General features: G+C 37.9%; 1 protein-coding gene across 1 annotated transcript in view; it reads left to right on the top strand.

Moving 5' to 3' along the window:
• DUS2L (tRNA-dihydrouridine(20) synthase [NAD(P)+]-like) overlaps positions 1 to 23,240 on the top strand; it is a 32,901-nt gene that overhangs the window by 2,270 nt on the left and 7,391 nt on the right. The window contains exons 3-13 of the mRNA XM_051216912.1: positions 2,771 to 2,816; positions 2,868 to 2,959; positions 3,011 to 3,054; positions 3,093 to 3,153; positions 4,062 to 4,109; positions 9,188 to 9,253; positions 9,958 to 10,115; positions 11,471 to 11,651; positions 18,277 to 18,398; positions 20,404 to 20,782; positions 22,653 to 22,726. Coding sequence (XP_051065543.1) covers positions 2,771 to 2,816; positions 2,868 to 2,959; positions 3,011 to 3,054; positions 3,093 to 3,153; positions 4,062 to 4,109; positions 9,188 to 9,253; positions 9,958 to 10,115; positions 11,471 to 11,651; positions 18,277 to 18,398; positions 20,404 to 20,782; positions 22,653 to 22,726 — 1,271 coding nt within the window. The remainder of the gene's footprint in view (positions 1 to 2,770; positions 2,817 to 2,867; positions 2,960 to 3,010; positions 3,055 to 3,092; positions 3,154 to 4,061; positions 4,110 to 9,187; positions 9,254 to 9,957; positions 10,116 to 11,470; positions 11,652 to 18,276; positions 18,399 to 20,403; positions 20,783 to 22,652; positions 22,727 to 23,240) is intronic.

A 23,240-nucleotide genomic window follows, 5' to 3' on the forward strand; every position in this document is an offset into this window, starting at 1 on the left:
CCCAACTCGGAGAGGCCAGGTTTCACAAGCATATAGCAAAACTGCTCTCACCGACGAGTTGTAAATCCGACCTTTTACAGCCAGACTAACATCACGAAGGCGCCAAAGATGGCTCAGATTGGCATAAGCTGCTCTGGCTTTCACTATACGTGCATTGATCTCATCACTCACACCCTCACCAGCACTTATGCAGCTACCCAGATACACGAACTCCTCGACTACTTCTATCTGCTCACCATCCGGGGATAGTACAGGATTGGAATCTTGCCAGTCTTGTAGAAGTACTTTGCACTTCGAAGGTGCAAAGCACATACCATACCTACGGACACTGATTGCCAACTGATTAGGTGCTGATTGCATGGCCTGGGCATTATCGCACAGTAAGACAATATCGTCCGCATACTCAAGGTCGAGAAGTCTTCCTCCAGGCAACAGATCCACACCACCATTACTTACATCCATCAGAGCTGTTTCCAGAATGTCATCGATGGCAAAGTTGAAGAGGAATGGTGAGATTGGGCAACCCTGCCTAACCCCACTGCTCGAATGGAACAATGGAGAGAGGTGGTTGTATGCCCTCACTCTGCCTGAGGTGTTTGTATGTAGGGCTTTTAGGATGTTAATGAACTTCTTAGGCACGCTCTTCTTCAGTAGAGAATCCCAGAGAACAGTCATGTCCAACGAATCGAAGGCAGCCCTGATGTCAAGAAACACTACGATTGTTGGCCTTTGATAAGTATGGCGGTGTTCTAACATTTTTCGGAGGGTGAAGATATGATCAATAGATCCTCGACCAGAACGAAACCCAGCCTGCTCCTCGCGAGTCAATCTTTCTCGGGTTTTGAACAACCTACGAAGTATGACGGAAGCCAATAGCTTGGACGCAATCGGAAGTAGACTTATCCCCCGATAGTTGGTACAGGAACGACGTGAACCGCTTTTGAAGATAGGGACAACTATCGACTCATTTCATGACGTTGGTACACTCTTTAGTTCCCAAACCTTTGTAAACAACGTCGTCAAATCCTTAGTCAGAAAGTCACCACCATCTTTAAAAAGAGCCGGAGGTAAGTCATCTGGGCCAGGTGATTTGTAGCGCTTCAAGAGTTGGAGTTCCTTGGGGACTTCCGCCTCATTTGGTGGATCAGTCGTCACCGGCCATGGAGGACAGGACAGTCTGGCCGATGTTGCCGGAGCAGCAGGCCAGTTGAACTGCCCTTCGAAGAATTCTGCTTATAAGCGGGACGTTTCGCGAAGTCGCAAGCGGCTTTACTCGCCATTTCCATGGCGTCACGTAATTGCAACCAATGCTCATCTATAATTTTCGGTGGAATGGTAGCTAACCTAGAAACTAGCTCGGTTCGATACTTACTAGCAACAGAAGTTGCAACCAGCTTGCTAACATCAATCCGTTGGTGGCGGTCACTTCGTTGTCCACTGAAAAGTAAGGTAAGATTGGCGCAGACCAAGGCATGGTCAGAGTCCAGATAGGTACTCCAAAAGGAGCGGCAGTCTTGTACACAACCATGCCAGCGGTAGCTGATCGCAATGTGATCAATCTGAGTCCAGGCTTGGGATGCAGAGGGAGGACGCCAGGTGGCACATCGGCGATGACTGTGCTGAAAGTTGGTGCTAGCCAGAAACAGGTTGTGGTCTGTGCAAAGTTGCAGTAGACGGTCCCCGTTATCTGTTCTGCGACCAACGAGTCCCCATCGGCCACCTAAACGACTCTCTCCTGTGCCTAGACGCCCGATCCAAGCATTCAAGTCTCCGGCTAGTAGTACAATATCTGTCGAACGCACTTTCTGGAGAAGAACAGATAACTGGTGGTAAAACTCATCCTTGATTGCATCCGGGCTGCAATCTGTCGGGGCATAGACGAAGATGACGAAAAGACATCGTTTCTCACGCCGATTTCTCCTCACTTTGATGGAAATTTCTAATCTAACAGCACATAACCGACTGTTAATGGGGATCCAATCGATTAGTGCTGCCTCAGCTCTAGCGCTTAGTGCGACACCAACGCCATCAAGACCAGATGAAGATGCCACAGGGTCCCTGGTTAAGCGCATGTAAAACAAGCTTTTTGAAGTGAGAGATGGAGAGCGAATTTGTAGTACTTCACCAGAGTCTTGAATACGGGTCTCGGATAGACAACAAACATCAATATTAAGACTTTCCAAAGATATAGCCAACCCTATCTGTTGTCCAACCTGCATAAGTGTGCGAACGTTGAAGGCAGCCAGTTTGAATGGTGCTCGTGGTTTCAGAAAAACTGCTTCAGTACTTATATTCAGTGGTAACATACAATTTTCAACCGGACAGTGACTCGAGAACGTTTAGATAGAGTCGAATTTCCACCAAAGACGAGCCGCTGTATAAGTATAAAAGAGGGTGAATAATGTGGTAAATAATAATAATAGTAATAACAATCATTTGAATCATTTGATTGTTATTCGAAGCGAGAAAAGTAGTTTCCATAGATATAGGGAGTTCATCATTTGCGTGTGGGCTGTGATACTGCCCGGGTGCCCAGACCGAAGCAGGTGGTTATCTTAGGGGGCCACACCCCGAGCCTTTGACCTAAAGGTGTAACCCACAAGGCTTAGTTTACCAGTTTGAAATATGAACCACCTTTCTCATTTTCAAGCTCGATAGTGTTTATCAAATTGTAGTATATTCTCTCGACAGGTGACCCATTAATTCTATTGAGATGTATAGAGTTTATTGATAAATGTTTATGTATAACTCCAACACTTAATGTTTTCAGGAATTGATCGACCAAAGAATTATCCGCTCTTCAAGGATAGTAAATGGTAAGCATTAATCTGATGATTTCTTTGATTTGTTCTCTATGTTTTCATTAGCTGAATTGAATACCATTGATTTCGTTCTACCCGGTGGTTCAGTGACATTTCGTACATCGGCGGAAGAGAAAAACCGCGTTATTGTCCAATTAGTATGTCGTTCATCATGTTTGTTATATAATATCGTTTATAATCATTTTCAGGGAACTCCAGAGCCTGGGACAGCATTACAAGCCGCCAAAATGCTGTAAGTTTTCTCTGTTCCACTTAATCTGAGCCAAACAGGGAAAATGATGTTATGGGTATTGATGTGAATATGGGCTGTCCTAAAGCATATTCTATAAAGGTTAGTATATATATGACTATCATTGATTTTATTGTGATATCACTTGTTCATACATTATTATGAGACTATTACTTAGCAGATTGTTTTTGTTCATCAGTTAAAAGGACACCAGAAAGGAGACATGAAACAGTGAATCGAGTTACTGTTGTGTGGGCTAGTTATACCATCTAGATGGGACAGTCTTAATAGCCGAGTGTTTTGACCATCAAGCCATCACTCTATATGTAACATAGAAATAGGAAAAATGAGGTAAATTAAAATGAGCTGTAAAAGAAAATTTCATGGACAAAACAATAAGTACACACAAAAGTAACTAGATATCTAAAATTCAGAGCAAAGTGGGATACATTTTATTTCCACTATTGAAGTTGATATTAAGAAGTGCTATTTGACCTGTTTCATCACAAAATTCGTCCAAGAAATTCACAGTCGACAACTGCCTAAAACTCAGCAGTATTTTGGACTGCTACCATATTGTGGTCGGGATATCCTTAATCCTCTACATTAGTCAACAAAACACTTTAGAGTGAAATAGTTTAATATTCATATAGAATGTATCAAGAACTGTAGTGTTTCTGTTTGTTTCCTAGTATTTTGTATTGTAATGATATGTAAGCCTTTTGAGATAACGCGTAAGTACCCACGGCCAACAACGTTAATTATTCAGTTCAAAGAAATTAAAAAACGAAGGATTATTACATTACGTACACAGATGGAAAATAGTTTTCTCAAACGTTTTAGCAGACTTCCTACATTAAGTTATCTTAGATTTTGATACAAACCACTTCTATATGTAGTAAATATCCATGAAATTTTGTCAACATGTTAATTAACACAGTTACGCTTGATATTAGCCTTATAATTTGTACAACCCAGTTTGTCTTTTAACTTTTCTTGTTTGCTTCAAGGGTGGGATGGGAGCAGCCTTACTGACAAAACCAGAAATTGTCAAAGACGTAAGTTGTTTATCTTTATGACGATAATGATGTCAGAAGTTTATCTGTACTCAAAAAGTCTATATCTTATAACGATTGTATAGTATGTCATATATTAATTTACGAAAACAACAATGAAAACGAACCAATTTATAAACATATCACTTACAAGTGTTGGGATTATCCGGTTGTTGATGTTATGTGCTGCAACTGATCGACATCTTCCGGCATATAGGTATTTTGAGCAGATTACTCAGATAGTACCATTAACTCAAAAATATTTTCATCCAAAGTGTTTCAACGTAGTCTAGCCCTATTCGGGACTCATCAGCTGGGCGTACTTGCTCAATAATGTTGATGTTCGCTCTGAGACTTGAACGTAGTTACTGCCACTCGAAACTTTCGAAGCATTATTCACTTAGACCCTGGCATGTGAAAAGGGAATAAAATTCAATTTCACTTGTAAGGAAGTGGAATTAAAGTAAATAACGCGTTGGGGTTTAAACAGAAAGCCACTGGGGCCAGGTCTCGGTGTTAATATCAACATTGGGGTGCAGGGACGTCCAGCTGATGAGTCTAAAATAGGACGAAAATCAACTTAATACCACTGCTAGCTACATCGGAACACATCAATATAGTGATATTTTAGATTATCATAAATTTTGGTAAAAAGTGGACTAGTATTATGCAGTTAGTTCCCTTTATGAATTTAAATAAAGCCAGAACAAATATTGGTGCAGAATAATATGAATTCATTATATTTCGAGGTTTCTCGTCAGCTGCTTACAACCAAATATGTATTAGAGTTTAACATTGAGGTAAGAAATACTAGAAAACAATTGACATAACTGAATGTAAAGAATTGGAATGACCAAGGTTAACAATAATAACCATATATATAATAGGAATGCAAGAACAGGTCAGAAGTTATTTACTGTTAGAATCAAGGAAACATTAAGGATGGGTAATGAAGGATCCATGGATTTAAAAAACTGATAAGATGGGTTACGTAATAATTGAATAGAATTTGAAGAGTTCACATAATTTAAGAAGATCAAGTGAGCGGAAATGTGTGAATGAAAGGGTGGTTTAAGAATTCAGTAATGGAAGAGAAATATAACACAAACTAAATATTCTAAAAAAAATAAGTAAATAAAATAACACTAATAACCAAAAACAAAAAAACAACTAAAAAAATTGGATTACCAAGGTAGTAATAAGTTTATCACTGTCTCTTTTTGAATACATAAATCCGGTTTAAGTTTTGTTATCGCGATCTCTTCAGCAAAACGGAGAGCAGCCGTACTTCTTTGTCTGCTAATAATTTTAAAAACATGAGGAATGTCAATGGTATGCCCGATGTCATGTAAATGCCGAGCTTTTGCACTGTTGAGAGCCCTAGTCCCTCGCAACCTCAATTTCTTTGGAACGTGCTCAGAAATGCGAACATGTACTCTTCTCTCAGTTCTTCCAATGAATTCATATTATTCTGCACCAATATTTTTTCTGACTTGATTTTAACTAATATTAGTTGCTTCTAATAATTTTCGCAGTAATTTATCTTGTCAGCTGAAAATCAATTTCAGTATAGTTAAGATGTTTCACTTTTTAACGTACTTAAATTACGTTTAGAATGTATACTGATTAATTGCCATAATTTTATACAAGGCTGAAGTGTTGTTTTTCTATTGGTCTTTCATTTTTACTGTTGCTTTAACAACAACATCGAATTCTACTACGCTAACACATTGAATATAACTCTAATATTTGAATCAATTATTCATGATTTCAAGTCTTACCATAAACATCTATGCTCTAGTGCAAGCGCGTATTTGTCTGCGTTTTGATGGACGTAAGAAAGACGCTGCAAGGAAACCTCTTAGGGTCCTACTTAATGATCACCAAGCTAAGAATTTATTTCAGGAACAACTAGAAAAACAGTTAGGCAGTCATGTAAGTGATGCCCACCACAAGACAGCGTGGAATGACATCCGAAATATTGTGGTGATATATGCTAGTACATCAAACCATAAGGTTAGGGAGAAACACTGAATCTCACCAGCATCAACCGCACTGATGGATGGCTGGAAACTCCTTCCATCTGGCTCTGAACATAACGAAGAGCGGAGTCAGCTTAAGCACAGGCTGATAAGAAGCCTATGCAAAGATCGCAAACAGTGGTGGGTAGCGAAAGCAAGAGAGATGGAAAAGATAGCGGCAGTAGGTAACAGCAGACAACTGTTCAGACTCGTTAAGGAAACCGGCATTAGGAACCCCAACTGTTGGGAAAGTATCTCAGAAAAAGATGTACATATTATTCATTTTCAATCCAAGGGATTTGATCGATGGACAGAACACCTTATGGATCAGTTCAACTGGCCTTCAGCCGCACTTTGGTTTCTCACGATCTCCAGTCGACCTGAATGGCAAGTTAATTTAGGTGCTCCGACTCTTTATGAAGTTGAAAAAGCTATAGGAAATCTGAAGCGAGGGAGAGCAGCAGGCCCTGACAGGTTTACTCCTGAGATTTTTAAGGATGGTGGTCCAGTATTAGCAATGAGATTAACCGAGGTCTTAGGTAGAATTTGGGAACTGGACGTAATCCCATTTGACTGGTCTAAATCACTGATTGTGTCAGTCAGTTTAACTAATATAGTGTCTAAAATATTAACTTCAATAATACTTCGACGCTTAAGCAAAGCTCGTGAAGAGCAGACTAGAGAAAACCAGGCTGGTTTACGACATGGACGAGGTTGTATAAACCAGATATTCACACTACGTCAGGTCCTAGAACATAGACACACGTTCGGACGCCCCACAATCGTAGTATTTCTCGATCTTAAGGCGGCATTTGACTCGGTTGATCGTGAGGTACTGTGGCAGTGTTTGTCACTGAAAGGAGTACCAAAGAAGTACATTAACCTTATAAAGGCTCTCTACTCGAACACAACTGGTCGAGTGAGAGCTTATGGCGAACTGTCATCAGAATTGATTACATCAAGTGGTGTTCGTCAGGGCTGCCCACTCTCTCCATTCTTGTTTAAGTTTATCGTAGACATGCTTTTAGAGATAACATTTTCCTGATCCAAATTTTCAAGGGTTGAACTTCTACCAGGAGATTCACTTGTTGACTTCGGATATACCGATGACATATTTGTATTTGGTGAAGACGCTGACAAAATGCAGAGTCTCCTGACCACTCTAAGCAACAATGCGGTCATGTTTGGGATGCGATTCTCCCCCTCGAAATGTAAAATCTTGCTTCATGATTGGGTTGCATCGACACCTGAACTAATGATAGGGAGTGTAGTAGTTGAGCGTGTCAACCGCTTAACTTATCTTAGGAGTTTCATCAACCCTTGTGGTCTAGTGTGTGACGAAATCTCAGCACGGATATAGAAGGCTCGACTAGCTTTTGCCAACTTGCATCATTTATGGAGTAGGCGAGATATCCGTCTACCAACCAAAGGACGTGTTTACTGCGCATCAGTTCGTTCCGTCCTATTTTACGACAGTGAAACATGGCCGTAAGAGTAGAGGATATTCGTAGGTTACTAGAATTCGACCATACGTGTCTTAGAAACATTGCTCGTACATCCTGCGACTACGGAGTAAGTAATTCAGTTGTTAGAAATCGGGTACTGGGTAAGGATGGTACACCAAATAATGAAGTACTGCAAATTCATCAGTTGAGATGTCTTGGACACGTGTTACGTATGCCCTACCACCGACTGCTCTGACGTGAGGTGTTTTGTGGTGTAGGAGTAGGAGTAGGTTGGAAGAAAGCTAGGAGTGGCCAGACCAAAACATGGCACAAGTCCATGAAGTCACTGATAAGTGGACTGAGTCATGTTGATAGGTGTAGACTATCTGGTTGGGATCGGTGAGATGATAGCAACGGATGGTTAGAGACGTTGAGTGACATGGCTGAAAATCGTTTGCAATAGTGGAGGTGCATCCACTCTTTGTGTTCGCCCAAATTTTAATCTCCTGATTCCTCCTTGTCTCTTTTTCCTCTTTCGAAATTTATTTCACTGGATTATACTCCTTGAATAATATCTTCAAACCCTAATGTTTCTGATTACTGCTTAGACTCTTACTACCTCTAGCACTATGGGATTTGAATCGACAACTGCATCCCTGTGCTAATGTGGTATGGCAACTCGAACTGATGTCCGCCCGTACGAAGTCCTACGTTGTTACTGACTGATGTTGGGATACAGATATATTCAGCTGATAAGTCCCAAATTAAATGAAATGCGCCTCCTGGATTTCACTGTTAGATATGGTTACAAAATTGAAGAATTACAACACCCAATTCTATTGGTACATGATGACTACTGTTCGTAAATCGATGTTTATATTTCAAACTGCCAATATCCCCATTATAGTTTATATATAAGTAGTATTTATATGGATTTTCATCAAGTTTGAAATGAGTTTAGTTTTACGTAAAATAAGTACCATGTAAGCAGAAGACAGAAAACGTAATTTGACATATATTTTAAATGAACTCATTGAAAAACGTCTTCACTGAATTATTTTGTGACTTGATGGTGGGCATATTCAAGTAAATCTTCAATACACTTGATGATTCTGCTTATTTTCCTGAAGAAGTCCAGATGAGACTTTTGAATGAAATATGTTAAAATTTATTTAATTTCCATCGGTGAGATATTTTACAAATAGAATTTTATATCTAATATAAGTAGTATTTCATGTACCTGAATATTTATCATTCACAGTATTTGTAGGTAATTATATTCGTCACAGATTGATCTTATGTTGCATACCACTGAAAATCAGGGAGGATTGAAGGGTTGTTTTATTCTAGTGTTATGACGTTTTAGCAGTGCGTACCAACGAACCTACCAGGAACTAAAGTTGGAATTGTGCGATTGGACGACGGTTTAGAGATTCCTGATTCGATCCCTGGAAGGATTGTGAGTGCTCATTTTTAAGGATAAAACAGTTGCCCAATTCTTCCTGCTCTTCATTCGTATCCCAAACTTAAGAAATCCGTGACGAATACTATATGCAAGTCAAAGTAATCTCTTTAGAGTCCCTTGAGCTAAACACTCATTATTTTTTGTTTGTAGATTCTTACTACTTTGACTACAAATCTCCGAATTCCAGTTACTTGTAAAATGAGGATTTTACCTGAAGTATGTGATGATGATATGTTATCATGCTATGCTTTAATTGAGTAATTAAAATAGTTTGAATTAAATTACAAATGGTAAATATGGTAGGCAATTAGGTCGATATGAATTCATTTGTTGCAAGGATGCATGTCAGCTATATATATATATATATATATATATATCATCAGTACGTCATATCCACTTTTGATTTTCTACTTCTGCCGTTTACATTACGTCTCCTTGTCTCTTAAGTACTCCCCCAATGGTACACTGTAAAAGTGAGTGTCAGAAGTTACAAACATACACCTAGTTGATTCCACATATTCGAGACTACGCTTATGGTGACGATTGAATTGAATTTCAATTTTCTTGTTTCTTCCGTTTCTTGATAGCTTAGGTTTTATTGCGTTGAGAGCCATTTCAAGCTTCTGGTTAATCATGATTTCTGATGTAGACAATTGGTTCAGTGGTAATCGATTTAGTGTTGTCCGGTAGAATAACAGGAAATTATCGAGACTTTTAATTATCGTTCTTTCGCTTAAATCTATCCATTAGTATTTCAACTTAACCATTTGACTGAAATTGGCGGTATATTTAGCTGGGTGTATCCGTCTTCGATTACTGAATTAAAATAATTAAGTTATTTATTAAAACAAATGGAAAATTCAAACATCCAGTGAATATGAAATAGTATAAATTACATTTTTTCTTTAAATTTATTATAGTTAGAAAAAACAATTGCTTTGGCTAAGCTAATTGAATCGACAGGTGTTGCAGCGATCACAGTACACGGTAGAACGATCAATGAACGTTCAATGCATCGGAATCGTAATGAAGTTATTCAAGCAATAGCTCATTCAGTAGGTATACCTGTTTTAGCAAAGTAAGCAGATAGATGACACTGTGAATAAATTTTGAGTTATATATATTTGTGTTTGTATCATAATTATAGCTTGTTAGTATTCAATTCTTGGAGTATGAGGTCAAATACAGTTTTAAAAAGTTGTCGAACGGCCTTTTCTTCAGGAAAATTGGGGTACGTAGTAGAATTTCTACTAATGAAATGTTATCAGTTCACCATTCAGTATCTTTGCGTTGGTCAATGAATCAGGCGTAATCAACAAAGTAGAATTCGGCATGGTGATGTGTCAGTTCCAATGGCCACACTTCACATCTGGACTGCGAGACAGAAAATTAGTAATTGATGGAGTGAAAAGGAAGTGGGAATCTAAATTTGAGAAACACAGTTCAGAATTGTCAAGTTAGTTTGGAGAGTGGAGTGTTAGAAATAACACAATTGTAATCCTATGGTAACTGATGGTGAGGACTAGGCAAATATAATACTGGTTATTACTCAATAATTAACCAATTGAAAATATTTCAGTCCTTCAGGCGGTCTGTTGCGATCCAAATAGCTCAGCGGTAATGCTTCAGGCTGCGAAGTTGAGTGATTTAGGTCTGAATACCATAGAGGACATCAATTCCCCCATGAATTCAACCACCTCTTGTTGACGAGTGCTAAATAACACGAAATCTAGGTTCTTATACAGGGTTTCCTACTGACTACCTCCAACCATCTAACATATCAATAATCAGTTGTAAGTAGTTTGATTGTGTGGAACTCGCAGTATTTTCCCATTAAAACCCTGCACATCATATGGCCATTATTTACACCTCTGTCAAAGACACTATTCTCTTATTAGTTTAAATATAATGGAGACTTTTAAACGATTATATTTGTACACATATTACCGATCCGATTGATCAAATTTTAGTAAAAATGATTGGTATATATTGTAGTCAGGACTAAGGATTTCCCTATTGAGACAGTATTATGGCATACGTAATAAACGCCCTGACTATCTCTATCATTTGGAACATACTACCTCATCAACCGATTTGCAATCTTTTTGTATTACTGTATAACTAAACTCAACATTACTCATTTGATTTTTCCATGAAACACGAGTAATGATTCAAGGATACCTATAATGAAGAACGTATAGCCTGCACATGTATTCTACCTCCATGCATTATGTATCTTTGTAGCAATACAGTGCTAATTTAGTAGAATAAGTATAAACCTTTGTCGTAATGATTAACTGACTAATAATCTGTTATGCTACTCTTTGGGAATAATTAGCTATTTACATAGTTATTATGTGTTAAAATTGCTTTTTCTGCTTGCTTGAATAAAATTATCCTCTGTTGTGTATTTTTCTTTTATTTCTATTTAAGTGGTGGTTCTCGTGATATAATTAGAAATCATGAAGATATTGAATATTTTCGACAATTAACTAGTGCAACCGGTGTTGTTATAGCCAGAGCTGCTATGTGGAATCCTGCCATATTCAAATCACTTCAAGTTGATGAACCGTTACCTAAACTTGAGGAAATTATTTGTAGATATTTAACTCTGGTAAACAATGTTTCTTTTTTGTATATGGTTTTTTGTTGTGTATTACTTAACAGTACTGAACAAGCTTATTTTCATGTTGTGTTAACCTGGCATATACATATATCTTTCATGATGTTTTTTTGTTTGGTGCAATATGTTGAGACTATCCTTCTCATCACTAGTATACCGATGCAGTTGTCCAGCCAACCATTCATCAGATGTTGAGCGCACGATATTGGCCAATATATGAATCCTACTTATTAATACACCTCCTGTAGTGAAGGAGAACACGGGTGAGGACAACCAAATTGTATTTAGGACAAATTACAGAATTACTTGGTAAAATAGAAAAACCATATAGTAATTCGTTAATTTGCAAAATATTATTCTATCATATCAAACCGGACTGTTGCTTTTGCAAACATCAATCCATTGTCTCGCATTTCATTGTTCATGCGATTTCTTACGAATTCCATTGTTTTCTCGCTCTTCTTTTCTTGATCTTCTCCATCTTCTGCTGCCAGACGTAACGTTCTTTTGACTCACGTTATATACTACTTATATCAATATAAGTAGCACGCACCACACTCGTCCCCCCTTTTAACAAGTTGCTGTCGTAGTCTTTCTGATCTCCGTACCGCTGTGTTCTTTGGTGCTTTTCGTGATTCACACCCATGATGATCTTGAAACCATCTCTGTAGTTGACTAGCATTTACGCGCTTCTGCTTGTCTTCTCTCCGGATCGTGTAGACCGAGCCGCGTCTTTCCGTGATAACATACGGTCCTCCCCATTTTGGGGCCAGCTTCCCCGACCCTGCTCCCCCTGCTATGTCACTTTTTCGTTCTCTACACTTTACTAGGTCCCCCACTGCAAAGGGTTTCCACGTTCTCCTCTGTTGTTCTGCCTTCTTTGTGTCTGATATTTGTTTCTTTTCCACGTTCCTTATTGCCTCTCTCCTCTCTTTTCTTAATCTTGTTGTCGTCCACTTCTGTTGTTGTGGCCAGGTCTTATTATGCATTGGAAGTCGTGGTTGTCTGCCATACATGAGCAAGAAAGGTGACTTCTTGGTTGTTCCTTGTGTGGAGGAACGATGTGCCAGCAAAATCAATGGTAACTCTCTCTCCCAATTTCCTCCTTTTGATGCTAACCATTCCTTTAACGTTCGATTGTTTCTCTCTGTAAGCCCGTTTGTCTGAGGATGATACGGTGTAGTTCGTATTCTCTTGATGCCAAACTGCTTTAAACGGGCTTTAAACTCGTCACTTTCAAAACAGGGACCCTGGTCAGTTAATATCATCTTCGGTATTCCGTGACACGCTACAATATGCCGGATTACCACCTCGGTCACTGTCCTTGCCCGCTGGTCTGCAATGGGTACGGCATCTACCCAACGTGTAGCATGTTCCGTCATCACTAACAGGTACTGGTTACCGCTCGCTGTCTGTGGAAACGGTCCCATCACATACACCGACCATAGATCACCGACTGCGGTTACTGGGATTGACTGTAATGGCGGTTGTCTGTATCGATCGCTTTTCATTAGCTGACACTGCTGGCAGGTTAACACGTATTCAGCCACATCGTCTCTCATGCTCGGCCAGTATGCACTTTGTCGTAGTAAGTCCGTCGTTCTTGCGATGCCTGTATGTGCTACCTGGTGACACTCGTGTATCACTTTACGCCGCCAGTCTTTCGGGATCACCGCCACCCAATTCTCATCATCGTCCTGCCAGGTCAGGACTCCATATGAGTTCACTCTCAGTCGTTCCTTTTGCCGAAGCAGCGTTATTACCTCCTTGTCCATTGTTCGTTTATCTACGTCTGCTCCCTCTTTTATCACTCTGATTACCTCTCGAAGGTTAGGGTCAGCTTTCTGCTGCCGGACGAGTTCTAATGGGTCTCCCTCTAAACTATTCACCGCGTATGCTGTTAATGGCAGGTCGGCTTCCATGTCTGGTCTTGACAAGTAATCCGCCATTACGTTTTCTTTTCCTGGAACATGGCCGATACTGAAATCGTATTCTTGCAGGCGTATCATCCATCGCGCCAACTTCCCTCGGGGGTCTCTTGCTGTTTTCAACCACTGCAGGGGTTTATGGTCGGTCTCAATGTGAAATCGTCTACCTAAGAGGTATGGTCTCCATTTTTCCACTGCCCACACGATCGCTAAACACTCCTTTTCGATGGTTGAATACTTCTGTTCAGCGGGTGTGAGGACGCGACTCGCATATTCCACCACTCTATCAGCCTGACTCAACACAGCACCTATACCATGATCACTCGCATCTGTGGCCACTGTAAACAGTCTTCCCGGTTCAGGCAGTCTGAGCGTCATCTGGCGATCGTCTAGCATGTTTTTGATTCGGTTGAACGTTTGTTCGGCAGTCTCAGTCCACGTAAACTTGGTGCTGCTCAATAACTTATATAAGGGTGCTGCTATTTCGTTGAAATTCTTGACAAACCGACTGTAGAACGCCGCTCTTCCCAGGAACTGTCTCAACTTCCTTTTCGAATTAGGTACTGCAATATTCTTTATGGTAAGAATTTTCTCCGGCAATGGTTTTATTTCTCCATTTCCCACTTTATGTCCCAACAATGTGACGCTACTTTTCGCTATCTGCGACTTGTCCTTATTAATCCGAAGTCCAAATTCGTCAATTCGCTTTAAGACCGCTTCCACATGCTTGATGTGATCTGTTTCTGTTTGACTGTACACAACTACATCGTCGCCATATACCTCGACATTATCTAGATTCTTGAGCAGTAGTGTCATTAATCTTCTGAACGTGAACGGTGCACCCGCCAACCCGAACGGCATTCGTTTAAATTGATACTGTTTATCACGTACAGTAAACGCTGTCTTGCTTCGATCACTCTGTTTTATAGGCAGTTGCCAATAACCTGACCGTAAATCCAGCACTGTAAACACCGTGGCATTCTGTAGCCGATCTAATGTTCCCACCACTGTTGGCATTGCACAAGGCTTCAGGTCTGTTATATTATTCAATTCTCTGAAGTCGACACAAAATCTATACTTTCCATTTGGTTTCTTTACCAAGAGTACCGGCGAGCTATATGGGCTGTCCGCTTCCTCAATTATACCTTCTTTTAGCATTTCCTGGACCTGACGATTTACCTCGGCCTCTAAATGCACCGGGACACGACGTGTTGCAAATATATTTACTCGACTGTTCTTTATCGGTATTTCGTGCTTTACTCTGTCACAAAATCCATACGGCTCCCCATCTCCAGTGAATAGTTTCGCATACTTTTTGCATAACTCGTGAATGTTTGGTTTCTTTGACGAGACATCCGCTGCAACTCTTAAATCAGCCACTTAGCTACTTTCGTGTATTGTCAATGAACCATATTTCGTGACCACCTTACCGCTTCTTAAGTCAACTATCGCTTTTACTTCTCTTAGGAGATCTGCTCCTAACATCGGTCTCGATAAGCTTGTGGTTACGACGAACGGAAAATTTATCTCAGCATCCCCCAATTTTACGATACTGTTAGATACGCCAAACACCTCTAACATATGGCCCCCTATCGTGTGGACAGCTAATGTACACGGCTTGATTCTCTTACATTGCTCTTTGCCTATTAACGATACTGCTGCACCTGTATCGATCAGACAAACTAAATCTCGCTCATTTATGTTCACTCTCGTATATACTGCCCCTCTGTCTACTAACGCAACAATCCCCAGATTCCTAGGATAGAAAGAACACTCGTTGTAACGTCTAACATATCTGCGTCTTCGTCTTGTTGGACAGTTTATCTTCCAATGTCCTGTCCCTCCACAAGCGTAACATTTATCGTTCCTTTTATTGTTCACTCGTATTGCTGCAATCTCACGCTCCAGCTCCTCAATCTTCTTCTCGACATTACTCATCTCCTGTTTTTCGCACCCGACCGGAGCTACTGTTCGCGTCATCAGCTGACGAGTCACCTTCGCCAGTTCACTGATATCCATCGGTTGCGCTGCATTCACCAGTTTCAGCTGTTGGGAGACGGTGGCAGGCACACTCTCGATAAACTGTGACGCCAACAACTGTGCCTCCGACTCCTCATCCAGACTCGGCAGCGCACGGCGTAACAATCTGGTAAGCTCCACAGCCAGCACCAGTGGGTCACCATCGACCGGCAACCTCGCCAGCCGGAACTTCTGCAGCGCGTCCTCCCTGTCCACCGGGCTGTCAAACTCCGCCGCCAACCGCTCCGTGACTGTCTCCCATGTCGTCTTCCCGCCAGCACCGTCCAAGCTGTCATACACAGCCTTCGCCCTGCCTCTCAGAAGCGTCCCCAGCACCACCAGCTCCGCCTTCGGCTCCTTCACTCCCACCAGCTCCGCCACGGCCTCAAACTCCTTCGGCCATGGAATCTTCATCCTTAGTAGAGGCAGCGACACCTCCTGTAGTGAAGGAGAACACGGGTGAGGACAACCAAATTGTATTTAGGACAAATTACAGAATTACTTGGTAAAATAGAAAAACCATATAGTAATTCGTTAATTTGCAAAATATTATTCTATCATATCAAACCGGACTGTTGCTTTTGCAAACATCAATCCATTGTCTCGCATTTCATTGTTCATGCGATTTCTTACGAATTCCATTGTTTTCTCGCTCTTCTTTTCTTGATCTTCTCCATCTTCTGCTGCCAGACGTAACGTTCTTTTGACTCACGTTATATACTACTTATATCAATATAAGTAGCACGCACCACACTCCCACTATTAATTAAAGTTGGCTAACAGCCATTACCGAAAGACCATTGAACCAGCATTTGTTCAAAAGTGTTTGTTACAATGTTCTCTCGTAAAATCCCATCACCTCTCTCAGTACTTTGATTTATATTACGTCCGTTTCCTAATGGTTGCTTCAGATGTCCATTTTCATCTTTTCTCAAGTGTTCAGCTCTGTTATCATCAACTGAATTGTTTACTTTTGGTTTTGTCCATCTACTGAGCATTTTGGAATAAATTCAATTTATCCATCTTTTAGTACAAATTTGTATTTTCAGATTTAGAGAAAAGGTTTTTATGGGAAGATTTGTAACAAATATCTTTCTGCCCGAGCACTATTTTAACTTACTATTAAATGATTGGTTGTCGAATACTATTGTAGTGAACGAGAACACCAGTGGGGACAATCAAATGTATTTAACACAAAATTACAGGAGTTATTAATAAAATCTAACAATCATAAAGTAAATAGTTAATTTGCAAAATGTCCATCGATTGTCTCAAAATGACTCAGACTTCATTGTTCTTTCATTTTCATACAAATTTCATTTTGTTTCCATTCTTTACTGTTCGATCCTCTTGTCTCTCTGCTTCCAGACATTCTGTTTACGACTAACATCATTTACTACTTATGTCAATATAAGTAGCACACACCACACTATAACCAATAACCCATCAGCTTTCATTCCTAATGGGCATCCATCATAATTGATGATTTGCTTAAACTACTGACGGCAAAATATTTCTAAATGTAAACTTACTAGCTTCAATATTCCCGTCGTAGAATTGTTTTAGTTGATCAATTTCATTTGTAAACCGCATGTACTCACGTGGATTCATAAGATGCTTACAATCTGTAGCAAATTGAGATACTGCGAAATTCACCAACAATTACCACAGTTATTCTTATGATTTTCTCTTTATGTTTTCGATCGAGAAATCAGATACAATTACTTTAGAATTCATCGATTAAGTATTTTATACAATGAAAAAGAAAAACAATTCCATAGGCACAAGACTAATTGTAAACAATCATGGATAAATATAAATGACAGTTAATTAGTTTTTCAAATGAATTGGGCAAACTGTTAATATCAGCATGGGGATTTGTCGAGATTGTTGCATTTTCACAGCTGAACTCACGAGTAGATGCTGGCTCAGTGGTCTAATAATTAAGCATCCGCTTACGAGACCGATAATCCTGGGTTCGAACCCCGCATATGAGATCGTTGGTGCGCACTACTGGAGAGTCCTATACTAGGACGAAACGGCCGTCCAGTGCTTCTAGGTTTTCACTGGTGGTCTAGCTTAGATTGCTTCACGAATTCAACTGTGAAAATTTTTAATAATAAAAATAATGATGTACTTGTAATAACCTATTGAATAGAAGATTAAATTTTCTGACATTTTGTGACTCAGTGTAAGACACTTCTTCAGAGAACAAATCACAGTTTTTTAAAAAAAAAGCAAACCTTTCTATGCATAGTTTTTAAATATTCACGAGTTGAATGTTTGCAGAAACGGTAATTTTGTTGTTATTCTACATAGTTAGTTTTAAGAATACTTTACTGTAAGCCAGACATTATGAAATAAAACTTATATATTTGTAGGCCATCATGTTTTAAATAGAAGTGAAAATGTGTTACAGATTGGTTTTTTCTTCTACCAACCGTTCAAGCCATAAATACTTTCATATATCATGCTGCATTCCTTTTAAATTAATTGTTTCGTGGTTGCTTGTAGCTTAGTGCTTTACATTTTTAATTAAAGCTCTTTGAGACTCTAACGTCACCTCTTTTTGTATTGTCTGAATATACATATATGTATAATATCTCTTTACAAAGTTAACCAACATTAAATTCATCTTCTATGCTGTTTGTATATTATTGTATTTCTAGTCTGTTCGTTATGATCATCATATAGCTGGTGCAAAGTATTGTGTTTTACGGATGTTACACGATTTCGGTGGTACGCCGATATATGAAGATGTATTAGCCTCGAATGAACTACGTGATCTATGGTATTTATAATTTGATTTCAGTTCAGATTTATTAATTAACATAAGATTTTGTTTGTCTATCTACATATCTGTTTATTGCAACTCATAATTGGATAGATTTCTTAAAGTTGTACTTAATATACACAGTAGTACGTACTGATGGCTTCATCAGGGCTCAAATCCAAAACCTTCAAGTCTCTTGCAGGGTGCGTCACGTTTTCAAGTCAAGAAATCGTAATTCAATGGTTTACATTTCTAGCATCAATCACTTTTCAGTAAAGCACGACATATTAATTAAACCAATCTTTATAAACTTGTCAGCCACATATTTGGAAATCATCTGTAGAATTTTAAATTATTGTTTTTGGATATGTCTAATTAACGCCTCTTTCAATCTATGATTGTAATCAAACTAGTTAACAGAGTGAAAAAAATCCCATAGTAATCAATCAAGTCAAATATTAACACTTATCTATAAACTCATTAACTCGATTTTTTCGTTATCTACGTGTAAAATGTTAACTTCCAAGTTGTGGGATGCATTTACCACTCAGTAACTAAATATATACAGATCTCTATGTAACTATTAAGGCACATTTTTGTGTTTATGTGCATGTGCGAAGCTTAGTGATGCTTAATCTATCTACTTATACTTAAGTGAATAACTAAACTATTTTTACCACCAAAATTGGATAATTTTGTTTATGTATTTATAGCTAACTGATTGTTATTTCTACTTAGCGAATGATGTAATAATAATCATAATGATTTCTAAGATAGCTTACTGTAAATAAATATTTTCATATAGAAATATCACCGTAAAATCAACGGTTTGATCAAAGAATACTTATTGAAAAATGGACGAACTAATTTATTTAATCAGAAATGGATGGTGGCTAGCAATGGAACCCATGACATGCGTTTCGTTCTATTTGGGACTCGTCAGCTGGGTATACCTGCATCCCAGAGTTGACGTGTGATTCAAACAACCAATACAAAGCATGAATTAATTCGTTGAAGTTTTATAGTTCTCCTTTTTTCATTTACCCCTAACAATTTCTTTATTTTAGGGATAAACTATAATTTTTATCCTATTAAAAATCTGTGTAGTAGTTAAAAAGGTTTACTCAAAGAAAGTTCTACTACAAATCTTGCAAATTTACAAATAATTAATGTTATGTTGATTGTGGCGTAGAGCGATTTTGAATAACAAACGATTGGGGGATTCTTCTAGTACGAAATTAGATCTATTGAAACTAAGTATGAATGGTGCACTACAATACTTCACCCTTAGTAGTCTTCCATACAATCATAGCAACAGACATGACTTTGAAATGTAGAATTATCTAAATAAGAGCTAGAACAACTTATCAGACCACGACAAAGATTAGCGGAGGTGTTTAAATAGGAAGAAAAAAGCCACGGCTTTCCTGACACGTCAGAACAATCATTTATATGAACAGAAGTTTTAAAAAAACTAGATAATTCGAAGTATTCCTAGCAACTTATTCATCAATCGTTCATCTAGCACATTTCTATTCCTAACATTATTAATCTACTAGGTTTCAGTATCAAGCTCAAATTAATTTACTTATTGTAACTAATGGTTAGAGACTTTAAATGATTTGCCTGAAAATCGTTTGCAGTAGCGCAGGCTCATCTATTCTTTGTCTCCTCTAAAATTCTGAGATTTTGGATTCCTTATAACGTTTTTCGTATTTTTATTTCGTTAAATTATATTTTATTTTCGACTAGTATCTTTGATGCCTAATCTTTTCTATTACCACTAATACTGTGAATACCTCCACCATTCTTGGATTTAACTTGACAATTTTATTTCCCTGTACTGATAGAATATGGCAACTTGAACCGATATACATACAAATCACGTTCTACGTTGCAACAGACTAACTGAATTTGCTTACTTCCTTATTTATTTATTTCGAAAATTGTTGTACATACTTTATTCCGTTTATTCCCTTTCTTAATAAATCAAATACTTATTATTACTATTGTGTTCATCTAGTGCCATATGGAATATGTTAGATGTTTACGATCATGAAATGTCTAATCGACTAGAACGTTTAAAGAATCATCAACTTACATTAAACAATTCAACAGTTAATTGTAATCAAGAAATAATTTCATCTCCTTCACTATCAGTTTCTTCTGACTCTCTCTCAGTTCCAGAGAAACGACCTCGTGTAGAAGAACATTTATCAAATACTACAACAGTATTAGTGAATGATAATAATGTGCCTGGGGTAAAAATAAATAATTTCGAGGAAATTGTACTCTCTATTCCATATGAACGTAGATTTTGGCCTGATCATGGAACTAGTCCAAAACAAATACTTCGTGAACACTGTAAATTATTAAAATGGGATTCACCTAAATACGAAACTGTAAGTCTTATTGTCTAGGATATACATTTTAAAATTTATTTATCTCTACAATCCGAATTTTTTTCAGAAATTTCATGTTTTTCTGAAGTCTTATACTCAAGCAATTTTTTGAACAAATTCAGTTTATCAGTAATTATGTAAACAGTTAGTCTGTAGCCGAAAAGCACTCAAGATGGTACACGTTCAACGTTTTCATCAACACTAGTGGTCAACATTCATTTTGATCTTGGATCATCCTTGCAGTCTTGACAGTTTTTCACCGAGTTTCACCAGAAACTTTAATTACTCTGTATACTTTTTGAGTAGAGCTTGTCAATGGTAACACTGAGACATTTTGATATTATTTATAGTTTTAATTATATCTTATTTTAATACTCTTAAAATGAGATTGTATACTAAGTATAATAGTGATTTTTCTCTTGTTTACTTTAGTCTCTGTTATATTTTTCATATCAGACACCTTACTGATTACTAAAGCTTTCATTTACACGCAAAATATTAAATCAAGCTAATTCAAATCAGGATAATGATGCACTAAAAGAAGACAAATCTTCCTGTATTCGCCTTTTGATTGGACACTAAAGAATAGAAAGAAGGAGCTTTGCAAAATATGAAGAGTTAGGATTCATGGTCATTTGTGTTATTGGTTAAAGAGAAGGTCGTTGTTCTGATTAACGTGAGCGAACTTACAATTAGCAGGTTCTATTATCAAGTGAGCCGGTTAAGCGTGCAATAAAGAAGTCTGAATTCATAACGACTTAAACAATGAGTTTGTAGGTATCACTGGATTTGATGGTTTCAAATAAAATGAGTATTGAGTAGAAAGTTAATAATAAGATTTATTTCCTTTAAAGAATTAGTTTACATTAAGTCACGAAACGTTAAAAATGCCATTTTTGTACTCATTGAGATATAGCAAGAAATATATTTATTACTGACTTGTTGAACAGCAAGGAATTATTAGCACAGATTAGAATAACGGTCTAAAAATCAACGGATGACCACGAACTTCTTCCCTTCATGTCACTATCATGCAAATTACCTTCAAACAAATTCACGTCTGTACACTTTAATAGTGTTGGTGGTTAGTTTGTGCTATAGACTCTTACCTTACCATTAGTAGCTAGAAATGTTTTTAGTTACTCTCTTAGTAATAGAACCTTATTTTCACCCATTCAAACTCATCCCGTAGTATACTGAGCAATGCTGACTAGTGTTGGAGACGGTTGGAAGAAAGTTAGAGGTGGCCAAGCCAAAACGTAGCATCAGTCCGTAAAGTCACTAACTTCCTATCTGAGCCATGTTGGTAGATGCAGACTACTTGGTTGGGGTCTGCATGACTATCGTAACCAATGGTTGGAAACTCTGTGTGACATGTTTCAGAATCGATCACAATGGCGTCGGTGTATACACTCTCCGTCTTCCCTTAAACTGTGAGATTAAAACTACTCTATACCTTTCTTTCTACGAACTAATTTATTCTCCCTGTATCATATCCTTATATGCAATCTTTTATATATATTACTACCATTGAAGTAACTACTATGAATTTGATGTTCATCTTGTTGTGCTAATATAAGGTGTGGCAACTTGGACCGATGCATATATGTGCCTAGTCCTACGTTGTATCTGATTGACTGGGAGTATTAACAATAAAATGAAACACATTTTTACACATAAACCACTTTATACCCAATGAAATTAACTCTACATTAGATTTACATCGAATTACATTACCACGATTATTAGTCATTTGAAAGATACGAGAAGTCATACCGTTTTTATAAAATTATTGTATGTTATAATAATCGCTAAACTTATCTGTTATTGTCATTCCAAATGTGTGTTTGTGTCTCTGTAAAATTTGTAGATTGAAGATCGTAACAAAAGATCATTTTTCAGCACTGTTTTAGTGAATGGTAAACGTTATCGAAATACCAGTGCGTAAGTAATATGTAGTAATTAGTATGTATAATGTTGTTATCTATCCATATTTTTTTGTGTAGATCTCTTTTTTTTAAATGACCGAATAAAGTTGCATAATCATATGACAGTTTATCTGTAAAATGGTAAACTACTACATTTTTGATCTTACAGTTTATGGGGTTTCGCGGTTTTTGTTAAAAATATTCAACTGGTTGTTGTAATATGTTGTGATAGTCTACTTGATTATTTGAAACATAAGTCCTTTGAATGTTGATCTAATCCACTTCGATAGGTGTTGTAAAGTCTTTTGTTTGTATTTTTCTTAATGATCGTAACGTATATTTTAAAGCTTTCTGTTGTATAGTCTAAATTGTGTCACTGTGTCCCAGTTGTATTCATTCATTTTTTATCTTTATTTAAATGTCATTTATAACCCTTCATTCTTTGATCTCATTTGTTCTTTTAGAACTTGGAATCTTTAGATGTCTAGATTTCCTTTACACAGTTGAAAATGATTTGTCTCGTTTACTTC

The sequence above is a fragment of the Schistosoma haematobium genome, chromosome 6 (assembly GCF_000699445.3).
Source record: "Schistosoma haematobium chromosome 6, whole genome shotgun sequence".
Classification (NCBI taxonomy): Eukaryota; Metazoa; Platyhelminthes; class Trematoda; order Strigeidida; family Schistosomatidae; genus Schistosoma; species Schistosoma haematobium.